Here is a 12,193-nt window from a genome sequence, read left to right on the forward strand (position 1 = left end):
TACTCAAAGCAGTAGGTGATACATGAAATAACTATGTACAAATTCTTGAGATCTCTTTAAAGTAAGCATTTGCACAGCTTCTTTAAAAAGAAAGGGAAAGTTTTAAGCTTGCGTCAGCTAAAACTTAGGTTTAATATAGCATTTCACTCATTTGACATAAATGTGCTTCTCCTGATTTATCCCTCAGGTTCAAGAGGGGACTAACAAAAGACTACGCTCATTAATTATATAAATTTTGTAGAATTTGCCACAGGCTTTTAGATATCTAATATATACATTAAAGTGTCCTGGTAGCATTTAAAATTCTGCTTAACCAGTTTCTTATCTATTACTCAGACAAGAAAACTGAGTATATATAGGGCACATGTCCTACTATTTACATTTTTTTAGATATTTAAAGGAAACTATCCCCTCCCCCACAATTTACACTAGTGATAGGTGGACATGTAGAAATCAATTAAAGTTTGTGGTTTTGTGTGTAGATAAAATTTAATCAGAATTTATTCACTCAAAGTCTCCTAAGTTATTTTACTTACATAATACATGCAAGTTAAATTATGTCTGTTTGGTTTTTTTAGTATGTACTGCTCATAAATTTTAAGTATAATCATTTCTCTCATGATAAAATATATTATCTATTTATCTACTCAAAAAGTACAATGGGACTAATATTTATGTTTTTTAAAAAATCACTAAAAATACTGATCACAAATGTTCTAGAAAACATTTCCCTATTTTTCACTTAAACTGAAGCAGAATCATAATTATAGAAATTTAAATAAGCACTTAAAAAATCTGTTTCCCCAGTTTTTCCCAAATAGCTGGGGGTAATCAGTGGATTATATTTTATTTACCCTCAGAGTTGGGCTATGAGCAGCCATGAGCTGCTTCCACGAGCTGAAGCAAGGAATTACACAATTCAAGTTTCTCTAGAAAATCTGCCTGACAAATCGAATTTTTATAAAGTATAACCTGCTGTTTCACTTTGGTTCAAGATGTCTGGTCTGCAAATGTCCAAGCATTTAATCCAGACTCAGTTTAACCTCATTCAAGAACTAGAAGGTAATTTTTTTAAAAAGGAAGTAAGGAAGAAACATTCTAGAATAGTGATTTCCCCTTCATGAGTTATTCCAGTTCACCATAATATGCAGTTTTTAAGAAACGAAAACCTAATTCAGAATATATCTCTTCGAGTGGAGCAGCCTTTGGCCCCAAAGAGTCCAGCAAGCCGGGCGACAGGTCATGTTCGGAGAAGGCGAGAGAACTGTGGGTCTCTACTCGCTCACACTTGCCCTGCTCTGTGTAGACGTGAGGTGGGTAATCAGGGTCTCCCTTGGGGATGTCAGCACCACCGAGCTGCTGCAGGGGAGCCACGAGAGAAGGTAAATGCCATGGTGGGCAGGGCCTTGTCCCCACTGTCGCAGATGTTTCTACAGACTGGTCTTGAATGAGGTACCTAATTTCTTTGTCCCTGAGTTTCCTCATTTTATAATAAGGAAAATAATAGCACCTGCCCTGGTGGGCTGATGCAAGAACTGAGTTAATACCTTTTGATTCCTTAGGACAGGGCCTGGAACGCAGTGATTATCATCCACGACTTTGCCAAGTAAAGTAACTCTTGGCAGACGACGCCCACCAAGCATTGATCTATTCCTTTGCACTTATTATTTCACAGGTCTGAGCCCCAACTTTCCTGCAACGTATGGGGCTCCTTAGGGGTCGGAAGCAGCACCTGAAGCCTCTGTGTGCATCCCTCCCTGCGTGGGTTGGGGGCAGGCACACACAGAGAGTGTCTCTCCACAGCACCTGCTCCAGCCCCTTCCATTTAAACTACCCATGCGTTTGCCCCAACTCCCAAATCACTGTTTAATTTGCCCAAGAATAGAGGGTGGCTGTGTTGAGGAACCTTCCAGGAGAGACAATGCTATTGTCCAATAATTCCCTCCAGCACAGTCAACCCACATCTTTCATAATTTCACAGAAAGAGACCATTCACTGTTGTCTGAGGCTGTGCTGATCTGCAGAAATGCCCCTGGAATGAGGATTCCCATGAAAGCACTTGCTATGGACTGAATTGTGTCCCCCCAAACTCCTGTGTTGAAGCCCTAACCCCCAATGTGATGACATTTGGAGGTGTGGCCTTTGGGTGGTAATTAAGGTTACATGAGGTCATGAGGGTGGGGCCCTCACGACGGGAATAGAGTACTTATAAGAAGAGACACCCGAGAACTTGCTCTCTCTCCCTCTCTCTCTGCCACATGAGGACACAGCATGACAGTGACCGTCTGTGAACCAGGAGGACAGCTCTCACCAGAACCTGACCATGATGGTGCCCTGATCTCAGACCTCCAGCTTCCAGAACTGTGAGAAAAATAGTCTGCTGTTTAAGCTGCCTGTCTGTGGTATTTTGTTATGCAGCCAAGCTGACTGACACAGTGATTAGGAGGAAGTGGCCCCAGGTCAGTGTGGGGCCAGATGGGGAAGCAGAACCCATTCACCACCAAGGAGAGGCCTTCCTACCTGACTCAGCATCCCTGCCATCACTCGTACCCTCACTTCCAGGGGTCCTCTGGGCACCACAGTATCCAGGTAAACCTACAAAGCAAAGAAGCAGAGTCCTAACACCACCAAGGACTCACAGCTCCCCCCAAGTTGATGGCCTCTTCTGGCCAGCACACAGGGGCCACCACTGGGCGGAGGGCTGCCAGAGCTCTCCTTGAGGGACAGTGGGCCAAGGGCAGTTTGATCAGATGTCACCTACGTGTGTGGTGGGAGAGAGGGCAGGCCCTGCCAGTTTTGACTGATAGACCCTTCAACGCCTTGGCTTCTAGGGAAGAAGTAAGCCGAGCAAGCCTGGCCAGTGGGCTTTGGGACCATTCCACAAACGAGATTTAGCAAACAGCTGATTCCCACAGGGAACCTCATCCCACTTCCTGCTCCCCCGACCGCATGGCTCTTCCCCAGGTTCTAATTTCTCCTCTTCCTGTCCTTGCTGGGTCAGCCGCACCTCATGTGTGGTAGTGGGTGTGACGCCCTCCACTCATTCACCGGGCAAGTGCTCATGGACCTGGGTCTTGGGGTACCGGCTGAGGAGTGGGCTAGAGCACTGAGGAGATGGACTCAGCGTGCACCATGTAGGGGTTGCCTGGGAACCCCCAGATTCCCCAACTGCATCATGTAAGTCAGGCCCGCACAGGGTAAGGCGAGGCAGCCTCACTCCTGGGCTCATGCAGGCACGGGGCCAGCACCCAGGGTGAGAGAAACACAGTGATGACTGTGGAAGGTGCAAGAGAGACCTCACCCAGCCTGAGCCTGGGGACCTCTCAGGAGCAGGACCAGGAGACAGGAGCAGAGCGGCCAGGGAGAAGGAAGGGCCAGCAGAGGCCTGGAGGCTGGCGGGAGCTCAGACCTGCAGGCAGAGGACAGAGGCCACCACACGGCCTCAGGCCTCAGGGCTGCCGATTATCACAGGGCAATGGCCAGCGCTGGGAAGGTTTAAACTGGAGAGTGACATGATACAATTTGTGTTTCTAAAACACTGATGGCTTTATGGCTGAAGTGACTTCTGATAACCCCTGGGTTTAGGGGTACTTAGTGCACTCCAGAAGATGTATGTAAAAAAATTGTAAAGCTTGGAATAATTTTACATGTCCATGAGGATACACACACACACACACACACACACACACACACACACACACACACACACACACACACCCCTATCTGTACACATATCTATCTATATACATAAATGTAGCACACCCCACCATTGTGAATTGAACTAAACACACTTAGCCAAAGAGAGAGCAAGGGGTGACCCCTACAAACAGCCCCGAGGACCTGCTGCCCAGAGGTGCTGTGCCCTCAGTTGGCCACCCTCCAGCTCCCGTGGGCCTCTAAGAGGACGATCCCAGAGACATAGGCCCTTCTTCCAACGTGCTCACGGGTCAGACACCACAGTCCTTCCCGGGCAGTGGAAGAGGCTGCGCCAGTCTCCAAACTTGCCTTGAGCCAATTTTAGGGCCTACCATATGCTGAATTTTGCTGCATTTTGCCCCGTGTGTGTCCACTCTGGCCTACAGCACCATTTCCCTTCACCCGGCCTCTCTGCACTGAGACCCTGGCTTCAGCTGTGTCCCCAGGACCTGTGAGTTCTCAAAGATACTTCGGCAAGAGTATTTGAATTTCATTTCAGGGAAGATTATTTTAATAATAATACTTAATGTTATTTTTCTAATATAATGGAGAAGGGTTTACATCTTTTACACTGAGTCCCCCCAACATGTTAATAAAAGCAAAAATTTTATAATTTGCTTTTATGAAACTTGAATGACGCTTTTTGTCTCTTGTTTGCTGAATCAAAGAGAACCTGATATGATAAATTGAGCTCCCTAAAAAATATTTGAAACTGCTTATTGGCATGAATTGAAGTTTTCTTGATACTTTAAGAACTAATTTCAACAACGTGAGGCAATGAATTAGGTGTTAAGGTAAAATTTTGCAAACTGCCTCCACAATGCCTAACTTCTTTTTTGTTGTTGTTTTCAATCGAATCACTATTTTTATTTGTTGCTTTGGTAATATGTGTATGTTATAAACGTTAATGTACTTCAAAATTGGTACTAATAAAAAACACCTCTTTTCTGTTTTATTTATAAAGGCATTCTTTGTAGGATCTCATTTGTAAGGAAGGATTCTGCTGCTAGTAAGGTTTAGGGAAAAGATGGACTAGATGGTTTCAATGGCTCCCTTAGCTCAAAACTTCTACAAATCTGTAAAGAATCAAAGCAAAAGAATATTCAGGCCTTCACCAAGTTCTTAGCTTCTCAGCAGCAAAAGAAAGTTGCCAGGGACTGAAAAACTCTGATGCCTTCAAGTCTAGATGTAGGTACTTTATCTACTTCTCATCTGTTTCCCACATTCACTTCTTTTGGCCTGTTTGGATATTGGGTGGGTATGTTTTTTCTCACCTCCTCCCTTCCCAGTTTCCCATTTTCAGGGCTTCCCATGGCTATCAGGACAGTAAGGTAACTCTTTTCATGATAACATCTTCATCTGTACTTACAGGAGGAGGGTATTTGTTTCTCACACTTCTTGGATCAAAAAACGTGCCACGACCCTTAAATTTTTTAAAAAATGAAAAATTAATTAATTCAAGTAAAAAGAATGAAGTCTTCACTGGTTTCATATAAATTACCCAAGGATACAAACACACAGCCAGAAATTCTTGTAATCACATTGCCTTTCGTTTCTGCGCTAAAGGTATAATAATTCTAATGATAGCCGTGTAGGTGTTCATAGCTGAAATCCATGGGTGAGTTTTACAGTTGCTTTGTGGGGATGGAGCATGAGAATATAAGATTTTCGAGCCCCATCTTGGGTCCACAAAATCCCCATAAGACTCATTTTGTGCCATGAGCATGGCCTCAAAGTCTGTGAATGAGACGCACGCAACCCCTAAGACTCAGGACCGGCTACATAATTTGCAGTGCCCGGTGCAAAACAAAAATGGGAGCCCCTTGTCCAGATACGCAGAATTTCAGGATGGTGACCGTAGAGCATTAACCAAGCACAGGGCCTTTCTGAGCACAGGGCCCTGTGGGACTGACCGGGTTCCACGCCTGTGAAGCTGGCCCTTCCAGGACCAGAGGGACACATCTATCATACACAGGCCCTTTCAAGGATTCATGGCACCGTGTCTGCGCAAAAAAGAAGAGCACATTTGTAATCTTGGCGCAAACTCAGCCTGAGAAAAGATAATGAATTATAGAGATCTTGAATTATTTTTTAGAAGTTTCCATCATAAAAACTGTGGCTCTTTGGACCTTGAGAACCTCGTTTAGTTCTTGTCAGAAAAGTAAATTTTTTGTTAAAATAATAGCTAGTTATACTAGTGAAGTCCAAATAAGGTGTGTGTTTGAGACCTGTGCTAATAGTGTTGTACCACAGTCAGTTTTCTGGTTTTGAAAGCATACTATGGTTATATACAGTGTTATTCTTGGGGGGAGCTGTGTGAAAGGTACACAGAAACTCTCTGAACTATTTTTACAACTTCTTGTGAGTCTGAAAAGTCATGTTAAAAAGCAAAGCCATAGTTGTAGAATTTGTACATGGAGTGTATAAAGGGGAGTTGGGGTTCCATTTGGCAGGAGGTATGGAATCACTGGGCTGGAATTTGCCCAGGGCGAAGGCCATTGCTCTTGATCTTACAGATGATCTCTATAAGAGATGGACACAGGGAAATGTATCTATCTGCGGCTGTTCTGAGAAGTGTCGTATTTGATCTGCACTATCAAATAACAACTCAGTAACAACCAACGATCACAATAACTAGGTAGACAGATGAGAAGGTTTTCACTGACTATGTGTTTGTTCTACCCATATCACAGAATCTTCTAGAAGGGCCGCCTCTCAAGGGAACCAGCTGTCAGTCATCAGTGAAGTCCCAGCAGGAGGGAGTGAGCTTGTGGAACTCACCAGAGTCCCCAGCACGAAGTGGACTTGGTCTGATGCACTTGGCGAAGATGGCAGCATTTCGCCTAAATCCTGGGGGAAAACGCTAGGGGAAACTCCAAAGACAACACGTCTCCCTCCAGTTGAAAACGAAGGCACAACCTTTCCCTGCTCAGATACTCATATGCAAATAAAACTGGCATTATGATGGGGGAGGTGGTGGAGTGGGAGTAGAAAAGGAAAGGTGGAGAGAAGCAAGGAAAAGGGACTATAGTGAAATGGAACTGCATGCCCCAATGTGACTTTAAGACGTAGATTCTAACATTCTACCGATGACGTTATAGACACCTGACAATTGAATATGCCCACGGACAAGATCTAGAGGGTAACACAGACAAATGAAATTGCTTAGATTTAGGGATAGGAGTGTGGACAATTTTTGCTTTGGGTTTCTATTATTTTAATATAAGCCCTTCAATCATGCAATAAAATTTCAAAGACAATAAAGCAGGCAATGGTCCTTAGCAACAGTTTTAAGATAGTTCATGTCTTGTCACAGATTTTAAAATATCAGGTTACCTGATAAATCATAAGTGACAACTTCACTTAGGGAAAGTATGTGAATGGCTGTCGACTCAACCAGCCACCACAGGTGCACTTGCTATTTGCAGGACATCATAAAGGGGACCCAGAGACACTCCAAGAAATAGAAGCCACAGGCCTTGGTGTCCTTTCTCCTGCACGGGTCTGGTGAAAATGCAGTGGGATTATGTTCGTAGAGTGCAAACCCCAGGGCACGCTCAGTGGATCAGAGCTCTTAGTGTGCTTACCAGGAGCAATGCTCTGGCCTCCCGAAGCTTACAGACCAGTTAAGGAAAGAGAGGCCCCCGCCAGCCCCCCAGGAGTCTCTGCACTCCCTTCCCCTGGGAGCGTGGATTGGTGGACAGATGCCCTCTGGACCTGGACCTGCTCACCCCAGCCAAGCACCTGCCCAATAAATGACGGCAGCCCTGGGTCAACTCGCTCTTTTTCAAAGTGGGATCATCGTCCTCTTAGAGAAGGGAAGGTTCAGCCAGTTCGGGAACAGGGTTTTAAATGACATTGAATTGCACAGCAAGAAAATTAGTCCCTTTCTAATTCCTCTTCCATACTCCTAATGACAACAGGAGAAAGTCTCCATCGGGTGCCAGCCTGGCTTGGCTCTCTCTCTCCTTCCACATTTTCTACCTGGAATTACTCGGTTCTATTTCTATGAGCACTTACCTGCTCTTTATACAAGCAAAACTGGTTTTTCATTTACAGTTGAAATATAAAATTTCCTATTTAAAGAAGTGTATTTCATTGGTATGCAAGTCCATTTAAAGAAAAACAAGTTTTTTAATACACTAGTGCAAGTGGCATCTGCATGTGGCAAAAAGTCGTAATGGTAGCAGTGGACGGACTGGAATGTGGGCCCCGGGTCATCTGACACCTGAGCTGGGAGGCGAAGGCATGTGAGCTTGAGCAGAATCGCAGGGCCTTTGCAGGTGGGGCTGGGGTGGAGGCAGGTGTGGATCAGGCCTGCAGGGGATCATCCTGGGTTGGGGGCTGGGGGAGCAGCCAGGGTGTCCCCCACCAGGGGGACCATCAGCAAAGCCACCCCTCTGTTTCAACCCAAGCAGCAAATGAGCCACACTTACCTTAGCTCCCAGCTTGGCACCTGCCTTGGCTGTGTTGACGGACAGGGCTGACATCTGATCCCTGACGAATGACCTTTCCTGTGGGACACAGGGAAAGAAATATGACAGGAGCTGAAATTACAGATGGCGGTAATAAATGCAGAGGAGCATTTAGAGCAAGGAGTATCATCTCCCCCAGATGCCTTGTTCTGTGCCATCACAGAAGCATCCAGACACCTGTCCTATGAAGCAAGAGGACATACTTGGGGAGGGGATGCTTCTGTAATTGCTGGTTAGGAAGTGGAGTTTCTTGTTGTTCAGTGTTTCAGGTAAAGTGATGGTAAAAACAAAAACCAACCAACAAAACCAAAAGCCTTGTTTCACTAGGGCCTCGGCATCTAAAAGCCTGTTCTCATCCTCTTCGAAGACCCACAGTGAAGGCTCTTGGGGTCACCGCGGTTGGGCAGTGCTGTGTGCAGCCTTATCCATTCCTCATTCAACCAATATTCACTGAGGGACTCAGAAGCTGATGGGTGCTGGATTTCTTTCTGTAAGAGCTCACCAGCTTCCCCACAGAGAGGGCAGGCCCCTATGCTATCTTGCAGAACCTCTTGATTGGGGGTGTTCGGCGGCAGAGTAGGACAAGGTGGGTGGAATCAGTGATGGCATCTGGGATGAAGGAGTCTTCCCAGGAGTGTACAATGCAGGCTGGTATATTCAGGCTAATGGAGATGGGTAACGGAGAAGCGTGGACACTTTGGGGTAGCCTTATTTACCAATGGCTACAAAGACATAATTGGTAATTACTGTTAGTAACACTAGTAGTAGCTGCCACTGTTCGCTATGTGCCAGTAATTACTAATTTACATGTGCTACTGATTCAATTGTCCAATAAGCTTGAGAGAAAAAGAACATCATTGATCTCACTTTATATGTGAAAGTCGAGGATTGGTTAGATTGATAAGACACAGTTTGGGAACCGAAACCCAGGTTTGTTGGGTCCCCGTTCTCATAGCCCTAAGATACTGTGGCAGGAGCGGGGGTATGTCCTGGGGTGTGAGTAGCAGATGAGAGGAAGGACATCTTCTGGGACAAGATGAGCTAGAGGCCCCTTGTCCCGGAGTGGGTGCTCATGTCCCTCTGAAAGCTGGCCCTTGGTCAGTGCCACCAGACCCCCTCCAACCTGCCGGCCTAGCCCTGCAATGACCAAGCTTCCCTTCCACACACTCTGCTTCTGTAGCTGCTCCTCCTTCCCCAAAAGACAACCACTAAGCAGCTGGCCAACAAGAAGAGGCATCACCAGCTCCTGTCCCACCTTGGCAGTGCCCTCAGCCAGTGCCTGGGGAGACGCCCTCCCCACTGGCCTCCTTCCAGCCGGGCAGCCTCAGCTCCACCCACCAAGCGGGAGGCTAAGCACAGCCCCTGTCAGGAGCTCTTTCCATTTTCCTGGATGGTTGAGCATCAGAGCAGAGTAGAACTGCTTGAGGCAGGGGATTCTATCTGTCCCACAAAGCACTGTTGTTCGTCAGGATGGTTTCCTTCTTAAAATTACACAAACAAATCAAAACAGGTAGCTGCTATTCTCATAGCTGGGGGCAGGGGGCATTCCTTCTGGGAATCCAACTATCTAGCTAGTTCGGACCATGCCTCTACCTTCCTGTCCCCACGACAGGCAGGGCTGAACGCAGGCCTGCACAGACATGGACTTACAGGTGTGTGCCTCCTCAATGTGGTCCAAAGCTCTTACTTCCCCTTCCTTTGTGCCAACAGAGGAGAGAAAATGTGGGAAGAACCCTAGGAGTCTTGGTCAACCATCAGCTTCTCCAACCACCAATCATCTTTTAGAATATCTCCCTATTTATCCGAGCCAGGGACCAAAGTTAACTGGACTCTCATTTCCCCAAATCATCTCACTAAGTCTCTTCCTTCCAGGAGAAAACCGAGGGTAGAGGTCTCAGACAACAGCAGATGAGGCAACCTGCATCTTCTGCGTGAAAGACAGTGTTCCCTTTGGACATTTCTTGGCTTTCGTCTTTTGGATCAAGCAGCCTTAGTTCAGAGTGAAGTGAAGACAGACAGGAGCGCTCACAGCGCTTGTATCTCACGGCCCAGCTGCTAACGAGGGCGATGGAGCCAAGGCAGGGCCAGGATCAGAGGCGGCAGGTGTGAAAACCCAGCAGTCGCTGGCTGATTCCACGTTGTGTTGGAGGCTTGTGAGGTGCTGTCATGGGCTTCGTCTTCCTTGACCCATAACCAACTTGTGAGGCTGGTTTCATCCTCCCTCGCTCACAGCCGAGGATGCGCAGAAATGACTCGCCCACCGTGACAAAGGCCCAGGGTTGTCCCTGCAGGGCCAGTGGGCTCTCTGCTCCACCTCTGCTGGAGACGCTGCGTGAGTGGGTTCTGCCTTACTTCACCCCACACCACGGCCAAGAAGCCAGCGTGGGCTCACTTAATTAGGGAGCATAGCATGTTTTCCATTTAGAGAAACTCCACCTGGCAAAAGTCATTTTTCCTAAACAAGGTTTCTCAGCCTTGGCACTGCTGACACTCGGGCCAGTGACTTCTCTGTTGTGGGGACTGTCCTGTGTCCGGTAGGATGCAGCCTCCCCGGCTCCTACCCGCCAGACGCCAAAAGCATCATCCCCCCACTGCACTCCCAATTGAGTTGTGACCACCAAAATGCCTCCACACTGCCCACTGTCCCCTGGGGGCAGGGGGCAATGGGGGGGCAAAATCACCCCCAGTTGAGAACCAATGCCCTAAAATAATAAATCAGTTTAGTGGGGTTGGACAATTTTCACAGGACTTTCTTTCCCATTTGCTACTCAAATATGGTGAGATGGTGAAATGAGAAAGAACAGTGAGTGAGAACAGTACGGCCGTGCCTAACTCGCATCGACATGAAACATAAGCACTGAGTTCACTGCCTGGACGGGGCAGCTCCACTCCCATCGTTCCACATGATCAGGGTCTGGATGCCTTCCTCACATGGGAGAGAGCAGCCCTGCCTCTGGCTTCAGACACAAAATAGCATCTCAGCAGGAAAAGCAGAGCGGCTGTGATGAGAGAAAGGCGCAAACGAGGTGCACAAGCTCATCTAGATCAGAGGTTCCAGCAGGATCCTGTGCTGCTAACTTGTAACTCAGCCATGAACTCAGGGGTCAAGTGCACCTTCAGCATCTTTGTAGCCACAGCACTTAGCACAGCTTGGGGCACAAGGAGGTGCCAGATGACTATCTGTTGAACTGATTAATACCATGTGAGCAGTAATATTTTATTATTTCCTTGAAAACTGAGCTTCCTCGTTAGCCTTTGCCAACCCTGGGAGCTTGTGTTCATGGCTGCCCTCAGCTATTATAAACCATACAGTCACCCTTAGACAGTGTGCATCTATAGGTTCCATGGCTGTAAGTTGCTGTGTACTAAGTAGAAGCTGCCTTTGCCAGGCAGGCAGCATTTCTGACCAGGGTGGCAACCTCTGATCCGAGTCTGGGACTCTGACGAGCCCAGGGGTTATTCTCAAGGGCATCACGCTGACCTCAGCCATCATCTGCTCCCCACCCCCGAGGTCTCATCCCCCTGGCTGGCTCCTGTATCTGCTGACCTGCCAGAGCTATGAACGCTGCACAGAGAGAGGCCAGGACCCCCTGGAGGAGCCCGGCTCCCGACGGAGGGCTCTGCACATGTGAATCCACCGGGACAGGAACAGACCTTCACATGGACAGTCTGCTTCCGGGAAAGTCCCTGTTTGTCTCCGATGAAAAGCGGCACCAAGTAGTCGCCACGCGGAGGCTTCTCAGCATAAGTTCCACTGAGCGACCTGCAGAGGGAGAGGGACCTTAGCTGCACTGACTTGTGCATTTGTTCAGCTGCTCGGTGGGTACTTCCTAGGTGCCTCCCATGTGCCAAGGCTCTGTATGAAGTTAGGTCGCCAGAGCGACCCTCACTCGGACACCAGCTGCAAGTGCAGGGGTTCCCAAGACCACCCTCAGGTTGATAATTCTCTAGAAGGACTCAGGACTGGCTGAAAACTGTATACGCAGGGTTAGGGTTTATTACACTGAAAGGATATGGATTCA

The 12,193-nt window shown here is 47.4% G+C and overlaps 1 protein-coding gene across 1 annotated transcript in view; it reads right to left on the reverse strand.

Moving 5' to 3' along the window:
- Positions 1-1,125: 1,125 nt before the first annotated feature.
- Positions 1,126-12,193, reverse strand: part of CDH26 (cadherin 26) — a gene marked incomplete at both ends in the record, with an annotated part of 61,266 nt that continues 50,198 nt past the window's right edge. Inside the window, 9 exon segments of the mRNA XM_082670757.1 lie at positions 1,126-1,359; positions 2,521-2,595; positions 8,133-8,243; positions 10,733-10,818; positions 11,061-11,117; positions 11,120-11,170; positions 11,719-11,780; positions 11,782-11,905; positions 11,908-11,934. Coding sequence (XP_082526883.1) covers positions 1,126-1,359; positions 2,521-2,595; positions 8,133-8,243; positions 10,733-10,818; positions 11,061-11,117; positions 11,120-11,170; positions 11,719-11,780; positions 11,782-11,905; positions 11,908-11,934 — 827 coding nt within the window.

Source organism: Grampus griseus (assembly GCF_964374135.1).
Source record: "Grampus griseus genome assembly, chromosome: 14".
Classification (NCBI taxonomy): domain Eukaryota; kingdom Metazoa; phylum Chordata; class Mammalia; order Artiodactyla; family Delphinidae; genus Grampus; species Grampus griseus.